At 40.9% G+C, this 21,347-nt stretch overlaps 1 protein-coding gene across 1 annotated transcript; it reads right to left on the bottom strand.

Annotated features, from left to right (window-relative positions):
- Nucleotides 1-1,669: 1,669 nt before the first annotated feature.
- fhip2a (FHF complex subunit HOOK interacting protein 2) lies at nt 1,670-20,792 on the bottom strand. The gene is made up of 17 exons (XM_072437533.1): nt 20,508-20,792; nt 19,732-19,810; nt 19,254-19,423; nt 19,016-19,120; nt 18,804-18,926; nt 18,510-18,731; nt 17,675-17,871; nt 16,425-16,539; nt 16,180-16,256; nt 15,288-15,480; nt 14,383-14,546; nt 12,448-12,594; nt 11,352-11,442; nt 11,114-11,257; nt 7,760-7,900; nt 5,848-5,951; nt 1,670-3,354 (listed from the first exon to the last, which is right to left on the bottom strand). The coding sequence occupies exons 1-17, from the start codon at nt 20,550-20,552 to the stop codon at nt 3,243-3,245; spliced, it is 2,229 nt and encodes a 742-aa protein (XP_072293634.1). The 5' UTR covers nt 20,553-20,792; the 3' UTR covers nt 1,670-3,242.
- Between the last annotated feature and the right edge of the window lie 555 nt (nt 20,793-21,347).

Raw genomic sequence — 21,347 nt, 5'->3', positions numbered from 1 at the left:
ATATATCTTAACTTCATTTTAGTCACTTTAAATGTCCCAAATATGTGCAATTTTGGCAATCTTTACATATAAATTGTAAACTGATGTTTCAAATTGATGTATTTAAATGCAAGATTTTTTTCTGAACTCACATTATTATAGAATTCAAAGTTTCTGAAAATATTGGTCGTTTTTCAGACTCTGACGCACAAAAGCCGGAGTGTTGAGTTTGTTACTTGTCATTCACCATAATAGGTAATAAGTAAAGGGAAAAAGATTCTGAACGATAAAGATTTAGTTTCCGCGTCTTTATTGACCCCGCTGTGCTACAGATGGTCACGATTGGGAATGTCACGTTTTCACATTTCACAATTGAAGGATTATTCACAATGACAAGAGTGAGCTCCTGAATTCACCATCATTCAAATGGACATGAAGTATGAGCTTTGTGAAATCACACTATACATTTGAGCTTATTTTCTGCAGTGTAGATTATTTAAATAACTCCAATGTGCTTCCAAAACTCACATATTTTTTACTATTATACGATGTATTAACTGAATTTTGCTGACTTCCTTAAATTTGATGTAATTTAATTGGTTAGTTCTAATTGACAGAACTGATGCAAACCAGAGGGAAAAGTGGTTAAAAAAAGAGGTGAATATCGCAAAAACGACAACCAAACGTGCAGCAAACAATCGAATGCATTTATTTTCCATGGTTTTGTCCGTTGGTGACATAACTCGACCTTTTGACACGTCTCAGTCACCGAATCAGAGGCGGAACTACTTTAACCACGACCGGAACAAAGAAAAAGTGAACCGGACCGAGTTGAACGTAACACAAAGATGCAAAATAAAAACACAGGCAAAGTACGTTTCCAGAAGCGACCAAAAAAAAGAGCAAAAATGTACAAAACGTCAGATCCACAGTGTCGTAAGGCGTCAAATCGTCCACAATGTTTTTATTTTAGTTTTTTTTTTTTTTTTTACACGAAAAATAAGTGTGTCGGCATGCGTTTTACACCGGGTATAATATTGCTATTGTACACGTTACAATCTACATCTGTACACGACCATTGGAAAGATTACAAAATGTGCATGATTCCATTTAAAAAGTTAAAAATAGACACATCACTCTTCTTTTCTTGCGTTTTTTTTTTTTTGGTTTATGAAAAAATAATGTGCGGGAGCGGAACAAAACGGGGGGAAACAAAAGCTTTTTGCGATGGTTATTTACAAGTCGTGCAAATCGGATCGTTGCATATGAGAAAAACGGAACAGTGGATGTTTCTTTTTCTTTTCTTTTTTAAAACAAAAGCTTAAACGACACACAAAGGCATCGACACGACACAAAATATGAGTTTAAAGTGGATAAACCTTAAGTAGAAGACAACGTGCTCCGAAACAAACGATCGCAAATTGTTGTTTCTTTTTACATTATTGTTAGTTTTGCAGATTTGTGTCGATTAAATCCGTAAATTCAACCCTCGTTTATGTCAGGTTCACGCGTGTATTTAACAGAGGAGCTTCAGGCAGGGCATCCGAGGTAAAAGTCGTGCCTAAAGTTGAAAATGACAGCGTGAACTTGACTGAGAGCTCGTTATACTCCACAATGAAAAGTGTTAAGGAAATATTCAATTGCGCCAAAAGATGCTAAATTAGACGTTTTACACAAACTTTAAACTTGATTTAGTTATTTTTTTTAGATATGTTTTAAAGCCCAGAATCGTGTATTTGAGGTAAAAGACAAACAACCAGATTTCCCACACTTTTAGTCTCTTTTTAAGACACATTTGACTTCTATCGACAGAATCTTTTGAAGACAAACAAATGGGCGACACGCAGCAGCACCCTTTATATTTTATCATCCAAAACCATGATAAATGTAATACTTGTGGTAGATAAGACCAGTTTTATATACTGTTATTTCTGTGATGATGAAATAATATATTAAAATAAGACTATTTATAAGAAGCACGAGGAAGGAAAACTGCAAAACGGAAACGAAAAAGTGAAGATAGTCAGGAAAAATACACGTTTTCCTGATCAAAAACACACATTCAAAATCATTATTTATAAGACTGTCATCCAGAGAAATGGCTCAAGATCAGTTTTAATATCACACCATTACAATTAGTATCAATTTATTCTGAAAGCGTGTGGTGTTTGCAATTCAAAAAGGAAAAAGAAAAGGAACAATGTGTTAAAAGTGAAGTTTGGAGCAAGAATGTAATGTACTTTTGATACGTTTTAGAGTAACTTTTGGATCAAATGTAGAATGTATGTGTCAAATTACATAAACAACTAATTTAATCCAGATTTATTCTTAATTGCAAAAACATTGATGTTATAATTTGGTGTTTTGGTTCTTAAGACAATCATCCAATCAAAGCAGAAACCACCAGCTGGAAATAAAGCTAAATATTTCCATTCAATTATCGTGTCGTGAGAAAATCAATGACTTTACGCCGCTTTGCACTGATTTGAACGAGTTTCTCTGGACGTTTTAACATGTTTGGATGGCGAGATCTTTGGACGACGAGACAAAAACGAGATTCTCCCATTACAAATAATAACTTCTTACCATTATTTAAAAGGCAACCTGAAAGCAAAAGGTACAATAAATAAGACATTTAAAAGTGTTATGTAACTACAAGTACATAATAATATTTAGTTGTTTTTTTTTCTCCTCCATTCGTCACGAGAGTGGACACAAAGGAACAGTCTGAGAGTGAGGCGAGTGTCGTCCACGTTAAGGCAACGGAGACGGGACTGGAAATAAATAATGGAGTCTGTTTGGAAACGCTTTTGGCAGCACCAGGACGCTCCCGTGCGCTCAGATACTTTTTACATCTTTAGACGGGGCAGTGTTTTGGCTACGATTTTCCATAGAAATCAAATCCAAAAGATGACTCAATCTGAACACGTAGTCCTGGTTTAGTCCTGGTTTAGACCTAGTTTAGACCTGGTGTAGTCCTGGTTTAGTCCTGGTTTAGTCCTGGTTTAGTCCTGGTTTAGTCCTGGTTTAGTCCTCGGAGTAGATGCATATTTGATGTTTCGACACAGAACAGATCCAAAAACATGTTTCCCAAGAGCAGATTGAGACAAACCATCTTTAAGAGGCGAATAATGTACTCAGTGGCAGGTTTCAGTGGTGCCGTTTTCCCCACCCGAGGCCGTGCGGCGCCCCCTTGTGGCGAGGGCGGGTCTCTGTCGGAGGCGCACGCAGATGCGTGCCTTGAGCCGCTCGGTCCGGGGGCTTCACGGCGAGGATGAGGCCGTGGCGTGGAACTTGACGAAGGCGACGGCGGCCAGCTCTTTGCAGAACTCCTCCAACACGATCACGCCCTCCAGGAGAGTCATGTGATCGATGCTGCAGAGACACAGGAAACGGTCGGCACTAGATCATACACTCCTAACTCACGGAAGTCAGAATTCCACTAGTTTTTTGTTTTGTTTTTTTGTCAAAATTCTCTATTATAAAACATTTATAACAGACAATAAACAGTTTCCACTAGTTAATATACGGAATCGGGCGAAAGTGACTGAATCTGAATCCAACATGGCGGCGACCGAGACCAGTCCCACTGATACAGCTCAGGCAATAATTTTGTCTCTCTAAAATGCTTTTTTTTCATTGCGTTACAGTCTGTAACACAATACACACTACACACGTAGCACAGTCTGCTCAAAGATAGTGTTTGACCATAAAATAAATAACACTAACCACTAACCCCTAACCATAACCCTACGTTTTTGTAGTAGTTGGGAGACGAAGGGGCAAAAAATTATAGATTAAATAGAAAATGTAATCTATAAATTAAAAAGGTTTAATCCGCAATCAATTTTGGGTTGGAGAGGGAGTCGAACACAGGATCTCGAGCACCGCACGGCACTGGGCCAACAAACCTAAAGACTCTCTGCTGTGATTTGGGCCGCCACGAGGGCCGCCATATTGGATTCTGTAACTTCCGAATTCTGACTTCTGTGAGTTAGGCGTGTATGATCTAGCGCCAACCCACAGGAAACGCTTTGAGTCATGTGATCGATGACAGGAAACGCTTCGAGTCATGTGATCGATGACAGGAAACGCTTCGAGTCATGTGATCGATGACAGGAAACGCTTCGAGTCATGTGATCGATGACAGGAAACGCTTCGAGTCATGTGATCGATGACAGGAAACGCTTCGAGTCATGTGATCGATGACAGGAAACGCTTCGAGTCATGTGATCGATGACAGGAAACGCTTCGAGTCATGTGATCGATGACAGGAAACGCTTCGAGTCATGTGATCGATGACAGGAAACGCTTCGAGTCATGTGATCGATGACAGGAAACGCTTCGAGTCATGTGATCGATGACAGGAAACGCTTCGAGTCATGTGATCGATGACAGGAAACGCTTCGAGTCATGTGATCGATGACAGGAAACGCTTCGAGTCATGTGATCGATGACAGGAAACGCTTCGAGTCATGTGATCGATGACAGGAAACGCTTCGAGTCATGTGATCGATGACAGGAAACGCTTCGAGTCATGTGATCGATGACAGGAAACGCTTCGAGTCATGTGATCGATGACAGGAAACGCTTCGAGTCATGTGATCGATGACAGGAAACGCTTCGAGTCATGTGATCGATGACAGGAAACGCTTCGAGTCATGTGATCGATGACAGGAAACGCTTCGAGTCATGTGATCGATGACAGGAAACGCTTCGAGTCATGTGATCGATGACAGGAAACGCTTCGAGTCATGTGATCGATGACAGGAAACGCTTCGAGTCATGTGATCGATGACAGGAAACGCTTCGAGTCATGTGATCGATGACAGGAAACGCTTCGAGTCATGTGATCGATGACAGGAAACGCTTCGAGTCATGTGATCGATGACAGGAAACGCTTCGAGTCATGTGATCGATGACAGGAAACGCTTCGAGTCATGTGATCGATGACAGGAAACGCTTCGAGTCATGTGATCGATGACAGGAAACGCTTCGAGTCATGTGATCGATGACAGGAAACGCTTCGAGTCATGTGATCGATGACAGGAAACGCTTCGAGTCATGTGATCGATGACAGGAAACGCTTCGAGTCATGTGATCGATGACAGGAAACGCTTCGAGTCATGTGATCGATGACAGGAAACGCTTCGAGTCATGTGATCGATGACAGGAAACGCTTCGAGTCATGTGATCGATGACAGGAAACGCTTCGAGTCATGTGATCGATGACAGGAAACGCTTCGAGTCATGTGATCGATGACAGGAAACGCTTCGAGTCATGTGATCGATGACAGGAAACGCTTCGAGTCATGTGATCGATGACAGGAAACGCTTCGAGTCATGTGATCGATGACAGGAAACGCTTCGAGTCATGTGATCGATGACAGGAAACGCTTCGAGTCATGTGATCGATGACAGGAAACGCTTCGAGTCATGTGATCGATGACAGGAAACGCTTCGAGTCATGTGATCGATGACAGGAAACGCTTCGAGTCATGTGATCGATGACAGGAAACGCTTCGAGTCATGTGATCGATGACAGGAAACGCTTCGAGTCATGTGATCGATGCTGCGCAGTCACGAGTAAACACAGGCTGGGACGGTGCAGGAAATACCGATACTGTTACTGATATATAGCGATCAGATATGTCACAGATGTAAAATATATGATGAGCGGGCTTCTGTTCAAAGTGCACGTCGTAAAACACTGAAATATGAACTGATGAAGTGCTGCCTTTGAGATCTGATCATGGCCCCGACAGCCCCTTCCTCTCGGGCCCCGGGGCCACGTGGGCCGCCTGTCTGAGGGTCTTCCTGGAGACACCGCCGCGCTCTGACACAGTTTAGGCTCATGAACACACGTACTTGAGTCCTTCTGGCTCCATTCCCAGCAGCCTCTTCCTCACCAGCAGCAGTTTGGGCGTAAAGTCTGGGATTCTCTGGATCCTCAACATCAGATCGCCCACAACCTGAAAACACAGCAGAACATTACACTCCCACTTGACTTTATGTGTGAGTCAAACATCTGCAGACACACCTCGACAGGCTGAGAAATAGATTTTCAAAGTTAGGGGCCCACAAGCGCGCGCAGCATCATAAGAACAAGATAAATGTGTTGTTTTAAACCTGGTTATTAGCATGTAAAACAATTTAAAGTACTTTTATATGTTATTTGATATGAAGAGCACAAATACTGAATCATATAAACCAGAGATTATACCTCTTCACCCAAGCCTATGACCTCCCCTACCCCTAGCCTCCTCTACCCCATTGCCTACTCTTCTACCCCCTGTTACATCCCCATCTTTTTCTCTTTACTTCTTCTGTGTTGTTCATTTTATCTGTATATTAATGTGTATTGTACGTGTTGTCCCCCCCTGTCTGTAAATACCCCCCCTTTTTTTTTTATTATGTTCAGCGTCTTTGGGTCACTGAAAAGCGCTATATAAATAAAAGTTATTATTATTATTATTATTAGAGATCATGATCTTTAAAACTGTTTACTTCAATATAATAATGTTTCTTAGATACAAAATAAATACTATTTACAGTATTTGACACAAGGAGATCTTGTGGAATATATGAAATCACATCCTACAAAATAAACTACTAACATATATACATTGCCCTGAAAATGAGACCGACGACACGTGAACGCAACACGACCGCAGCGGCCAATCAGATGCCCGCTTTCATCGATATTACATCACGGAGACCGCCAATGAGAAGCGAGAAGACGTGCGAAGTGGGCATGTCTGTCAAAACGAAACTCAAGCGATGAAAATGCCCCGAATATGGCCAACTTACTAGTTAAATCTAGATTTTTTTCGAGGAGGGGCAAGGCGGGCCCCCTCCTATTTCAAACCGCGGGCCCCCTCCTATCTCAAACCGCGGGCCCCCTCCTATCTCAAACCGCGGGCCCCCTCCTATCTCAAACCGCGGGCCCCCTCCTATCTCAAACCGCGGGCCCCCTCCTATCTCAAACCGCGGGCCCCCTCCTATCTCAAACCGCGGGCCCCCTCCTATCTCAAACCGCGGGCCCCCTCCTATCTCAAACCGCGGGCCCGCTGGAGATTCAACTGCTTGCGGGCCCCGGGCCCCCGTCTATTTCACAGCCTGATCGAGTGTTTCCGTTTAGTAACAGTGTAAGGCCAAAACACTTTATAATGTATTATTAACAACAACGTAATAAACATTATTAACAACAATGTAATAAACATTAGACACGTCAATCACGATCAGCTACATTTACATTGAAGAGACAGAAACACTAAGTGGAAAATGGAAATAAATAAATAAATGTGCAAATTATAAATAAATGGAAAAAACATAAATAAAGTCAAAGTAAAATTATTATTTTTTGGTAGAAAATGTACAAATAAATAAATATACATTGTTAAAATAACAATAATTGAGTAAATGTAGAAATGCATAAATCAAAAAGAAATCTAAAAACAAGTTTATTCAATTCCAGGATGTTTGTATTAATGTAGAAATACATTAATTCATTTTCTGTCCTCCATAGTGTTTACATATTGAATTATTGGCAGAATTTGGTGCAGAAATAAGCACTTTTCGTTCATTGTTTTGGTATTCTGTATGTCACTGATGATCTGTCCCTTTAAAAATAAAATAATAAAATAATAAAAAAAAATGAAATAGTCCTATGCCTATGGTTTACAATAAAAGTCATGAACATTTGAATGGATAATGAATGTAAAAAGTCTGAAAGCAGAGCAGTTTGACCTTTGACCTGCAGCCGAGTGTTGCGTCTTACCCTGACGATAACAGAGAAGAGGGACCTGCAGCCCGGGGCCAGGTTGATGTAGGGGTCCAGCAGGTACTCGTGCAGGTGAGGATGTGGTAACAGAGAGAGTTTGGACAGCACGGCCGTCACCTGCAGGTTCACGTCGTACGGCTGCAAAACGACAAGAGGGTGAGAAGAAAAGAGAGTGTTTCCTGTTCAAATCAGCCGCTCTGAAATAGAAATGTGTTTTTAATGAACAACGAAAGCCGTGTCTTTGTTTTGAATACGTGGGTTTGTTTGTTTCCAAGACAAAATATGTTGTTTGGGTGATGATCGTGAGGAAGGTGACATGGCACGGGAAAACATTTGTCATTTGTCTTAGAAACAAACAAACCAAAGAAATAGGTTTTACTTTACAATGTTCAGTTTCACATTTTTCCTCAACGTCACAGCAAAAAACACTCAAAGTTGTAGAAAAAAAACACTTTTTTTTTTCACAAGATTCTTTTTATTGTACTAAAATCCCAAAAATATAAAAAAGTAAAGAAAAAAACTTCAGTTATTTACTTAATATCACTAAACCATTTAAACCACCTTTAAATCGACAGCTATTGTTGTTAGCCTGTCAGGTTTAAAGCTGGGGTAACTGGCTTTTTCTGTGCGGTGTTTTATATTATATTCATATTGTAAAGGCAGCACTTTGTTACAAAATGAGACCACTGTGCGTCGTCTTTATCTAATCAGAGAGTATTTTATTTCTCTTCGACATAAAAATGAAAGCCGCCCTCTGATTGGCTGTGCTCGGGTGGTCCACCGCGGCTTCACTTCACTGTAAAAAAGCAGCTCTGAAGCCTGAAAATTATTCTTGTGAATATTAAGGATGTGCCAAAGGGTTTGTTAGAGCTTGAGACGAGTTAACAGAGGAAAATATAAAATAAATAAATAAATGTGGAAATAAAAAATAAATGGAAAAACATAAATAAAGTCTAAGTAATTGATTTTTTTTTAAATCACTAGAAATAAACTGCTAAAAGATTCATTCATTTAAATAACTAAATATTGAAATGCATAAATCAGTACAGAAATATAAATATTTTTCCTCAGCTTGTATGCATTAATGTATAAACTTGTGCATTTATTTACTTATTTAAATACGTAGTTACAGTTTTATGGTGTGAAAATGGAACGAAACCGTCGTCTCTAGCCTCAGTTTTACCCGTCGTTTTAGTGAAGTAATAATAATTTGGTGGCACATTAGATGTAGACGGTCTTTGTACACGTTGCCGTAGTAACCGGACGTTTGAGGAACATCGCCAGTGACAGCTTGACAGATAAAAACGCCGGAAGGACGACGTTGGTTTTGCTTTGGAGCGTTAAGTGCTGCTAATGACAATCTGAACATGTTTTTACCGGAAGATCAAAAAAAGAAGAAGAAGAGAACAAAGTCGTTAAAGTAAAAAGTGGTCATGAGGGAGAACAGGTTGGCGGAAAAGGAGTTTTTGAGGTTTGGTAATCGATGTGACGCAGAGACTAATGACGCGAGTAGAGAGTACGGCGAATGAATCAAAGCCGGAGGCATCGAAACGAGGCGATTGATTGGTTAATGATGTCTGAAATGTCCAAACGGCACCGACTGAGGAACGAGGACATTGTTTCGGCGGCTGGAGTTCATTAAAGCCGTTGAGTCGCAGATTTGTGCAGCGTCGGCTCAAACCGCAGAGTTCCGATACGACGAGACGGTGTAAAAGGCGCCGTCCTGATTGGAACTCAAAAGCGTGATTAGTCTAATTATCTGAAAAAAGATTTGCCTTGAAACTTTTCAAATGACGAGGGCAATTAATGCAATCAAATCAATCAGGTTTTGATTTAAGTGTGTTTCATTAGCAGCAGGTCAAGGATCGGCTTCACTGATCCTGTGAGAAAAACATGTGCCTTGTTTCCAAGTGGACAAAGGGTAGAATTTGTGATACTTTATGTGAATTGTCAACTTATCCAAGCTTTTGGATAGGTTCATGTTTGAGCAATCCTGCAGTTTCCCCTGCTCCCCTATCCCCGCCCACTTCTCTCCCACTTCTCTCTACTAAATATTCAGACTCTAAAATGGTGCATGGCCCTTTTTCAACATAAAACATGCATAAAATCAACTGAACAGAAAGTCGATGGACCCGTTTCTATAATAAAGCTGTTTAAGGTCAATATTGCCGTTTAAAATTACCACAATGTAGAATAATGACACACATGTACCTTCAAACAGCACAATTATTCATCAACTCTAAGCATTAGGGCACTTAATTATGCACAGACTTTCAGCTGTTTTCTTATATCATTAAACTCTTATTATCACTCTGCATCTTGATTATATTAAAGTCACATTAAAAGGGGACATGTTGTGTAAAATAAACGCGTAAGATAGAGATGCACCGATTCCAAAATTCTTGGCCGATACCGATTTCCGGTAGCTTATGCCTGTCAAAGCGTCTACAGCGGAAAACGGCAAAACGCACCCTCTGCGCCGCGCTCCACGCTGAAAAAGCAGGAATCGCGCCGCGGGAAACGCAGCAGGTGTTCGACACACGTTTACATAGACTTTGAATGTAAACTGGACACTTTGGCCGCCGCGCTCTGAAAGAGTCTTGTCAGTTTTGAGCTGTTTTGCTCTGGGCGCGTTGAGCTGCTACGCACCGCGCATGCGCGCCAGTTTGGATCGGCCGAAAACCGGCAATTACGACATGGACCGGCCGGTCACCGATTCGGGCCGATTCGACCTAAAACCGTCTTTTTTAATCGGCGGCCGATATATCGGTGCATCTCTAGCGTAAGAGCTTTTAACTTCTAACTTTTAACCAACACCATTACCTTCCTCCCAAGCTCCGCCCACAGCTTTGTACCAACTTCAGGGTTCAAAAATGCCACGTACCGTATTTTCCACACTTTAAGGCGCACTGTCAATGAATGGTCTATTTTCGATCATTTTTCATATATAAGGCGCACCGGACTATAAGGCGCATAAAGCGAAACAAAACGTGGACCACACGAGGTCAGTAAGCACAACCAAAATGAACCCATATATAAGGCACACTGGATTATAAGGCGCACTATATAAGGACGTTTGAGAAAATGAAAGGCTTTTAAGTGCGCCTCATAGTGCAGAAAATCCGGTAACCATTTTTCGACGATAAAAACAAGTTATGTCACCAAACCATTCTAAATAACGATCTACAAATGTCAGAGTTTGTACCCGTTCTTCTTTAAAGGGTTACAGATCATACAATAATACGTTTAATCAGGATTTTACTTCCACCGTGTATTCTTATTCTCTTTAGGGTAACGCCCCGGGCCGTGTTCTTATTCTCTTTAGGGTAACGCCCCGGGCCGCGCGCTCACCTGATCGAGGATGCGTCCCATTCGGTCAAACAGCACCTTCAAAAAGTGACCCTCGAAAAACGGTGAGTCCAGATTGCACTTTTCTAGCGGTTTGGGGTGTCCTCTCCAGTCCCAGCGCAGACACACGCCACAGTAATCCTTGAACTGGAGAAACGCAGGGCAAAAAAACAAAACACACGCTCAGGAGCTGTCGTTTGGCACGTTAGAGCGCGACGACGGGGCATCGCAGGCGCCTCACCTGTCTGTGCGCGTCTCTGAGGTAGGTGTCGTAGCCCGTGCCCTCCACGTGGTAAGACGACTTGGCCTCGTCGGGAACCAAGCACAGGAAACTGCAGGAAACGCCCGACGAAACAGCAGGGGAAAAAAAGAGGTGTGTCACTTTTCTGGAGAAGGAATGTTTCACAGTGCGGCATTCAATTTGTGTATCTAAACCCAGTTAATCAAGGTATTTTTGTGGAATAAAAACCTGTGTAACTGAAACCTGAGTAAATGAAAGATAAGTGTAAGGTAAAAAGAGTCACAATAAAGTTGACATTTCGGTTGTTTCTGTTGCTGCTTTTATGAGATTTTTTTTTTTCTTTATTGGCCTTTTTTGATCTCCGAAACTCAGAAAAACAAGCTCGAACACCAACTCAGGTCAAGATTTCAACCCAGAAACTAAAGAGTGACAGGATGTGGACGTGAGCGTGGAATAGTTCTGAGCGATAGTGACAAAAAATGAATGTCGCAACGTAGTTTTAACACAATGTCAGAAATGTGCCTTTAAACGTCTCGGTCGAGGTTCACGTCTTAAGAGCACAAAGGCGCCGACATTTCCCTCTAACCTTTGTTTGGACGAGAACACGAGACAATTCCCTCTTTTTCTGAGCCAATGTAGAACATTTTTAATTATAAACGATGCATTTAATATTCTAGTTTTGGCTGCAGCACCTTTAGCATGTGGATACAAACTGCTAGGGATTCTACAATAATTCAAGCCCAAAATTTAAGCTTTATATTACAGTTAAAGGAAGTTATTAACAATACAAATTTGCAAAAGCATCTTAAATATTTTATTTATCAGACTTTTAAACACAAGGAACAATATTACCCCTCTAATAACTCTCCTATTACAAGATTTGTACATATTTTTTCAATGAACCAGCAAAGCCAATCACGTCTGACATCATCGCTGTTTTTTATGATTTAGGGATGTTGATGATTACGTCGTTCTCTCAGTTTCCAAGATCATGCGAACGGAGCGTGGAGCCGTTTGGACCTACTCAGACCTGCAACGTCGCTCTCAACAGTGTCACAGCGCTAAGAGGATCTAAAGGGCGTGTCCAGCCGCTCACCTGTTGACAATCTTGTGCACCTCCGTCTTTCCCTCGGATTTACAGTGGTCGGGACTGAGCGGGGGAGACGTGCTCAGCCAATCGGAGCCGGACAAGCGGCTGTCCGGAGAGAGATCGTCTCCGAACAACGGGTCCTCCTCCAGGTCTCTGCGGGGACAAGATCGGTTCAGCTGCGGGTTCCACGTGTAAAGCTCGTTCCGTTATACAATTATTTATTTCGCTTATGTTAGAGAGAGAAAACACTGACCTGGTGATTCTTCAGTTTTAACAATGAGCAAGAATTTTAAGTGAAATCTGACATTGTTAAAAAGTAGCATTTTCTGAAAGAAGAAAAGGCCTGTGTGTATTTCAAGTGCCTCTCTACTTTGAAAAACAATCAAAGTTTTTTCTTCTTGTCGCCACGTTCTACTGATGAAAACAATGTCGGACGATGGAATGATGTCGCGTTTGAAAACACTACTTTACAAAGAGTAAACCGCAAGTCTTCGATTTCTTCTGAAAGTGCGTTTCTTTTTTGCAAAATAACTCTTGAATTGATTCGGCAGTCACAAGTACAAAGAACAGATTTAATTAGGACTTGCCAATTTAGAAAGATTGCGAAAGTGTGATTACTTTCAGTTCTACGCTCAAACACAGCCACACGTCGTCTACTTTCCCACACACATTGTTATAAAAATAAGGCCAAAAGGGTGTGTTCTGGTTTGAGTCCTTGAAAGACTTTAAAATAGGAATGGGCGAATTGGCATAAAAATATCTACATCACGATCGTCCATGTTATGTTTTTGGCTTTATCACAATTATTGTCCTCTTCCGTCATCTGCTGTCATTCACTGAGAAAGAAGCGGACCAACAGGAGGAGGAGGAGGCGGGAAAATGTGTCTGTGTTGGCGCAAACTGCTGCATTAAATCATCACAATACGACGAACAGGACACACTTTGACCTTCCCTGAACCGTTTTAGAACGATCTTGAGCTTTAGCAGAAGACCCCGTGTTAACATAAAGAAAGTAATATTATTCTGAGATGAAAATGTCTGTTGGTCGTCTAAAAATACAGTATTAAACAGTCATTGTGGCATCAAAATAAGCATTAAGTATCAAGCCTATTCTTTAGGATTGTAATCGAGTTTGAAATTTTAGACGCACAAGTCTTCATAAAGCTCCATAAAGCGAGATTAAGCCAAAACCTGGTTTATTTTGGCAATCCAGGCTCCTCCAGCGACGTGTCTAACCAGCTCTGAGTCACCATAGTAACAAGCACTCCATGTCACAAACCATGTCACGACAGGTAAAGATTCTTGTAGCTTTGTCTCCAAGAACGTCAAAAGAAACACTTGAATCTCACGTTTCAGCTGCACTGCTCGGCAAAAAGGCACAAGTAATATAAAAGCCTCCATTGTTTTATTAAAGTGATCCTTGCTGCTTTGGTAAGGACGCCGGTTTGGAGCTGGACTCTGAGGATGAACTTGTTTTCCCTCGTCCCTTGCTCTGTCAAACCGCACAATCATGAGCGCTTTGATTGGTCATTTCTCGTTACTTTTACGGGCAACTTCACGCTTAACACTGCACTAAACACGCTGCAATTCTCAGGCCTCGTCGTCAGTGGTTCCGTTGCTCTGTTGTTGCTCTCTTGTTGCTCTGGCCTTAGCAGATTCATGGAACGACTTGAGGTTGTAGCCGGAAACGGAGCTAGATTCAGCCCAGGAGTTCAGGATAAATCTGGATAAACAACCCTGATGGAATACCATGTTATATCTTTTCCAATTATTCAAAGAGGACCTTTCACGCCTTATCATAATCCTCGTTCATAATTACTGCTGCAGACGGAGGTTTCTCCAGCAGCTCGTCACAAAACAGCTAACGAAACACAGCTACGTTCGCGCACTTTATTTTATTATTTGGGGTCATGTTTTTGGGGGGGCAGAGGCGGTCCTTACACGGCGTCGTGCGGCTGCCCGTTCTCCAGCGGTTCCCGTTCGTCCTGGGGCTTGTTCTCCATGTAGTTCCTCTCATCCAGACCTCGAAGCACCAGATTGTGGAGGATGTGTTGGTTTGGTTTTTGAATGAGCTGTTCGAACAGGCGCAGGGTCATGATGCTGATCTGTGACAAAGAGCGAACGGGATTAATCGTGTTAAACAGTTTACCATTATATGTTTAGTAAACGTACGAGTGAAGGATTTTATCATTTGTATTATTTCTATTGTACATTGGGACTTTTTAAACACATTTTTAACCAAATAAAAGTTTAAATATGTCGACTGAAAGCTTCAAAATTGGGAATATTTAGAAATGAAGGGTATTGTTAATGGAAATATAATAAAAATTGAAAATGTGGTTGTTTTTTTTTACATTTTGATTTTATAATGCCACTAACTTTACTATAAAAGTTCTTTCGGGAAATGTTTTAGAGTCTGTATAGTCCAGATAACGATTAACAATGATAATGACCAAATTATTATTAATTACACTTATTTGAATAGTTGACACTTCCCATTTAATAGTTTCAGGCACGTGTATCTTTAGTTAGAGTGGTACTGTAGAAGTGATTGGGTATCTCGTCATTAGGGTTACTAACTTTTTAACTGAGGAATATAATTTTGAAGTTTATAAATAATTTACCATTTTATAATTTTGCTATCGGTGCGTGACACAGTTGGTTGCCATTTGTGCACGTTCATAAAACAGCTCGTCTTTTACTGATTTGTTTGGAAAAATTACAACAAAATGTCCTCAAAGATATTAGTAACAACAAAATTCACTCCAAATCCATACAAATCTACCTTGGTGCAGCAGTTCACACGGAACATGAGTGTCCTCCTACAGAAGCCTGGATGGACATACCTCATCAGAGAGGTGGTCACAGTGCTCTATGAGTCTGTGTCTCAGTGGGTTCTGGGCGATGGTGGCGGCCGTCTCTGGGTCCTTCTCTTCCCCCAGAAGAAAATAAACCATCTCCTGCATCAGCGCCTCAGAGGAAACCTGTCGGATGATCCGGTTCAGAAGAGCCGTGGACGTCAGGATTCCCAACTCAGACCTTCAGAGAGGGAAAAACATGTGAGCAAACGAGAGCAGAGGCTGTGCAGAACCGATAAACAGCATAACATGAAAAGAATGAATTGTGATTTGAGTCGGCTAGCATCAATTATTTAGTTAAAAAACACATGTCACGCTTTTGTTTGACGTGTTAGTTACAATCTATAACACCCGTGGATCATAATTGGATGATTTTGACATCTTAAATCACAATATTGATCTAATACGATGTAACAAAAGAAACAAGTGCTTTGTATTGAAGAGGTTTTTCAAGGTATTTTTGAGCAATCAGAAAAGCAGACAACATTAATTGAAATGTCTTTTTATACCTTGAGTTTTTATTCTTAGTTTCCTTTTCATATTACGTGTAGATTGTGTACATTATAAAATATTATGAGAATGTCTTATGTCTTTCTGGTGCGGTGATTGTTGTATTTCAGAATTAGCATGTAACGTTTCCTGCCAAGTCAATGTTCAGTAAATCAAAATGTCAAAACACCTGTATGTCATATTCCAGGCCGAGTAATAACATCTCCATGGAGAAAAGTTACATGGTGCATCTTTCATTTCGACAGTGAAGAAGAAGTGAAGAGCGGGACTACTTTCTCAAGTCGCGTGTGCCTGGACTAACCACACAGCAGTGCGTTTGCTTTAACTGACAGCGTGTGATGATTGACTGAAGCCTGAAAGGAGCACTCACGTCTGCATGAGCTGAGACTCCATCACCGCCACAAAGAAGCACTCCCTCACAACTCTGGCCATGACAGTCGCGGCGGACTAAAGAAAAAAAAAGAGACAGCGACAAAGACGACACAGAACGTTAGAGCCCCGCCTCCTGCCGCCTCTCCAAATGGCGCTTTGTGGAGATGTTCTGTGCTGCTGTCAGAGTGACTACAATGTGACACATCAAAACACCGTGAGTCAGAATCGGGCACCGCCACAGACCTTCTGCGCCTCTTTGATGAGCTGGTCGCAGTAATCCAGCCAGGACAGGAAGGAGATGAGCGCGCGTTTGCCGGCGAACACCGCGGCGTCTTCTTTGAGGTTATAAACATCCAGGCTGAACAGAAAGAAAGGAGGGTTACAAGGTGAGAGGTGGTGAGCTGGTTTATTGAAGATCCTGCTGAAAAACACGAGGCTTTATTTGTTATCAATGTTATTATGACAGAAATGCTTTACAGTTAAACCATGTCTTTAAAGTATAATTTGAGGTTTATTAAGCATCAGACAAATGTGAAATGACAGCAAAATTCCCTAAGACGTGCAGAATTATCACCTTGTATCTCCCTGTAGCTGACGCTATTTGTCAGTATTTTCAAACACCTTTATTTTCACGGGAGTTTTTATTTCATTATTATTTTATTTCTCGCCAAGTTGGTTCAGGCATCATTGTAGTTGTTTGTTATTTATTTGTTTATTTATTTAATTTGATATTTACCGGTGTAAGTCATCATGTGACCACGGGCGTAGCCCCGGAAGTATAAATAGAGACCGGGAGAGAGATAGAGGGAGAGAAGCCGTGAAACAGAACGGTAAAAGACAAGACTGGCTAGAGAAAGAAAAAGACAAGCGTCTGCCAGAAAACCACTTAACTACCAATGGTCACATGTTGGCGAACACGGTAAATATGCTTATGTTTGTTTCTTATACTGTTTTGTAATTCGTTATTGCTGATGCATTTTCTGTTTTTGTTTTAGTTTTCACGGTGTCATGGTGTCAAAGTTTAAAATCTACAATTAAACCTGACTGGACACAAACATCAGTATGGAGCGTGATGTCCTTTTTTAGACTGAGAAAACCACGGTAGTTACAGTCCCTTTTCCCCCTCCATCGTCACTTTTAATAAGCCACTTATTAAAATAAGTAAATAAATAAATAGCCAGCATTTTTATGATAAACTATAACATTTTACAATAATCTGCCAGTTAAGACATATCTGCATCTTCTATGTGTATCTAAACACATAATAAAACTTGAATCACTGTCACACTTGTGGAGATAACTGCACTGGTGTCGTTTCTGTGTGAACTTCAATAGAGTGCAAATTACAAGGTGCTATGAGCCGTTTTTTTGTGAGTAACTATAATTAGTCAAGAGTAAATGACACCTCTGCACCAACTCAGGTTTAAATGAGTGTAGAAATACGGAGCATGATTCAAATATATCCGTTATTGAACATCTGCTAAATGTCTTACCCCCAGTTGACGGACTCCACGGTCTCGATGTCCAGCGGGTCCATGGACTGAGGCAGGGCTTTGTAGAAGGACACGAGTCGATCCGTGAGCAGCCCGCACAGCTCCGTGTTCTCCGTCAGACATTTGGCTGCAGCCGGCTCCGGCAAACTGACCAGCAGCATCAGGCCCTCGCACGCCTTCACCACGATCCGGCCGTCCTGAGGGAACGAGAGATGAAGCAGACAACATGAAGCTTTGGGCATCAGAGACACTGTGACAATTTGTTTAAGTTTTTTTACAAATGATTAATTGTTCAATGAATCACAGCTGGAACAACATTATTTAACAATTAACAAAATTTTCTAGTGGTGTGTATATTTTTATAGAGGGACATTTCCTGTACTTTTGTTGTTTTATGATAAGATTGAGGTTGAATATGTGATATTATTATAGACGGATATATATAATTATAGATGCTAAATAAATATTAAAGTGACTTATTTATTGCCTCTGAGGCAATTTTACAATTTTGTGCATTTAGAAAAGGGTTTACAAGTCGTCCTGCTTTTGCATTATTTTATTGGCATAAAGTAGTTTCAATAATATTAAGTTACCTGTGATATTTTTTCCTGTAAATATATCACACTTTTATTATCATGACAAGCCTAGTGCTGCATTACTGGTCATATAAAATAAGCATATTTAATTTTTTAGAAACGAAAACATGAAAAGCCCAGAAAGTTAATTCAGTAATGCAAGTGAGTGAAAATGTATAATGCAATCCAATCAAAACTGTACTCCATTTTCTCTCTGTCGAAGAATTTTGTTTTGTTTTTAATTTAAGTTTATTCCTTACAGGGCTCTTGGTGAGGTTGAGCAGCGACGTGACCAGGTTATAGTTGCTGCCGTTGTTATGGTTCGTGGTTGGGCTCGACTCAGACGCAGCAGCAGCAGCAGAGGCCTGTGGCTCCGCAGTCTTTTCAGGTGTCTGAGCTTGGCCAGTGTCAGGGGCTAAAGCATTATCTTTACCTCCCAGTGCCCCTCCGGGAGGCAGGGAGTCGGGTCTTTTCAACTTATTCTGTAAAATAAACTTCCATAATTACACATACACGGCAAAACAAAGCATTTTCAGACTCATAACCGACTCTACCTCCAGGAAGAAGTTGACTAGATATGGGTCCTGCTTGAGTTTGGAACAGACTATGCAAAGAAATTGAATCTCTTCATTTTCTGTCGGTGCAGCAAGAACCTCCCCACACAGACGGATCAGTTTCTGCAGCATAAATAATCAACCATTAGCATCCGGCGGCACCAGGCACCTACTTTTGTCAATTAAGCAGAAAAACACAAAGCATAACTCACCTGTACAGGTCTATGGACATTTATGTGTGGAAGCAGAGGCTGACGGATGTGCGCCAAAAGCTTTGTATAAAAAGTGAGCACCTGTTGTTTCATTCCAGGAGGACACTGCAAAATAGAAGAAAAAGTATTATTTAATTTGATTATCTGTTTCATATCCAAAATACTGATCAGTAAAGCTTCAATATGGCTCATGTAAAAGTGTAAGTAAAGCAATGGTTTAAGTTGCAAATATCCTCACGTCTGCTTTGCCCAGAGTGTAGAGAGTCTCTAGTATTTTATGGTGCAGTAGATACTCCATACACGGCCCTGTTTCTCCGGACTCACGCTCAGTCTCCTCCTGGGTCAAGATGTCCAGCATCTGTTCCAGGTGAGACGGTATGTTTGTGTCCGTAACAGGAGCTTTATCGTCTACAAGGACAAATAATAATGAAGTAATGTTACCAGGATTGATTCAACAAATACTCATTTCTGTCCTCCAGATCAAACTACATATTGGCACTGTATTTTTCTATTCATTATTCATTTTTTAGCCTGAATGGCAATACAAAATATGATATAGAATAAGGGAAACATTGTTACTTTGGTTCCAGTGAAATATGAAAAAGTGATGAAATGTTTGTTTCACTTCCCACTGGTAATTTTCAGTCCAATGAGTGTGGCTGAATACAAAAGACAATCATAGTGAATGCCACTGTGTGTGTGCCCCAGGATCTTACCAGACGTCTCAATGTAGTAATGTGTAATAGCTTTCCAATGATATACAAAGTCTTCTTGCAGCGGCAGTGAAGGGGCCAGCTGAAAAAAGAAGCAACACATAAATTACAGTTCAAGGTTATGGTTTTTTTTTTAGTCCCGAGCGTCACTTTGACTATAGTCTTATCTCAGATCTAAGCCTGGGTTAAAGACATGACTATCTTCAGTGTTTGTCATGAAGTAGCTCAGAACAGGTTTGAGGAATGTCAAAACTGGTACTACAATGTTTGGTGGTTGTGGATTTAGAAGCATACATAGCATAAGAAATACTATAAAATAATATAAAAATAGATTAAGAGAACACAAAATATCCAAGGGTCTCTAATTACGCAACTGCCTTGATATTTCAAAATCACTTGTGATTGCTACAGCTGTTTGGTCCATCTAAGTTAGCCTAGCTTCAAGTGGCTAGCTGGAGCTAACCTTAGCGGCTAACTAGCATCTCTTGCAAAACACTCTTTAACAGGAAATATCCACAGTAAACACACAAGTGGCAGTCAGATATCCTGTTTGTTAAAGGCTATGGTCAAACAGAGTGGTGAGATTTGAAGCTCTCTGCTGCTGCTAACACGTGTAAACAAACAAGATAAACACAAAACGCTAACACTAGCGGTGGCAACTTTGTTAGCACAAATGCTAACATTCGTATCAAGCGTGATCAAATGCTTTTGTAGAGGAAAATCCAACAAGAGAGACTCATTAAACAGTAAGAGTCGTGTGCAGTGCATCCCACACTTACCGCTTCGACTGCATGTTGGAGGATGGACGTGAATTTGGAAAACATTTTGTTCTTGGACTGGACTAGTTTTTCTCGAGAAGACCTAGAGAAATCCTCTATCTTCTTCTTCCTGCTGCCGCCGCGATCCAGATTGGAGCTTTCATACACTGACCCTTGAAACGAAAATGGTAAAGGTGAGCAATAAAGCCATAAACGCCACAGGGCAGACTGCAGGAGGCTCGGGGCCTGTATTACACTGTAAACAACACGTCTGCGGACTCTGTGGAAACACGGGACACGGTGGCACTTCCACCTCCACCGCAGCGCCGCGTCCAGCCACCAGGGGGCGCTCCGAGACAAGGCACGAGAAAGAGCTGAACACCAGTATGAGGAAAAACACTGGAGGAGTCAAAAATAGTGCTCAAATAAGAGTAAAAATACTTCAAAACAAAATTACTCAAGTAAAATTAAATCATGATCCCAGAATTAGAGCATAAAGTATTTGGGGAAACTATTAAAGTAAAAGTAATTGTAAGAGATAACAGTCTGGACTTAACATCTGATGTATCAGTTAATGTAATTGTTGACAAAACATCACACAATGCAGACAATCTTGCATTGTCAAAGCACAGACCACAAAAATGAGAAGAACACCATCATATCTGAAGGAGCGGTGCAAGAAACACAAATGTTCACAGAAAAGTACTTTTATACTGTCAAATATATTACTCATGTAGATGTAAATGTTTCCAGTCCAGAATTATTCCAAGGAGTTACTCATGTAGGCTAACTATAAATGCTGTATGTGTGTAGTAAATGTAACTAAAACTATACGCCTCTTATGATAACCACAAATATACC

Source organism: Eucyclogobius newberryi, unplaced genomic scaffold, assembly GCF_026437365.1.
Source record: "Eucyclogobius newberryi isolate DKJ021-1_F unplaced genomic scaffold, fEucNew1.0.hap1 SCAF_8, whole genome shotgun sequence".
NCBI lineage: Eukaryota > Metazoa > Chordata > Actinopteri > Gobiiformes > Gobiidae > Eucyclogobius > Eucyclogobius newberryi.
The sequence above is the reverse complement of the archived record's forward strand: the minus strand, read 5'-3'. Positions and strand labels throughout refer to the sequence as shown.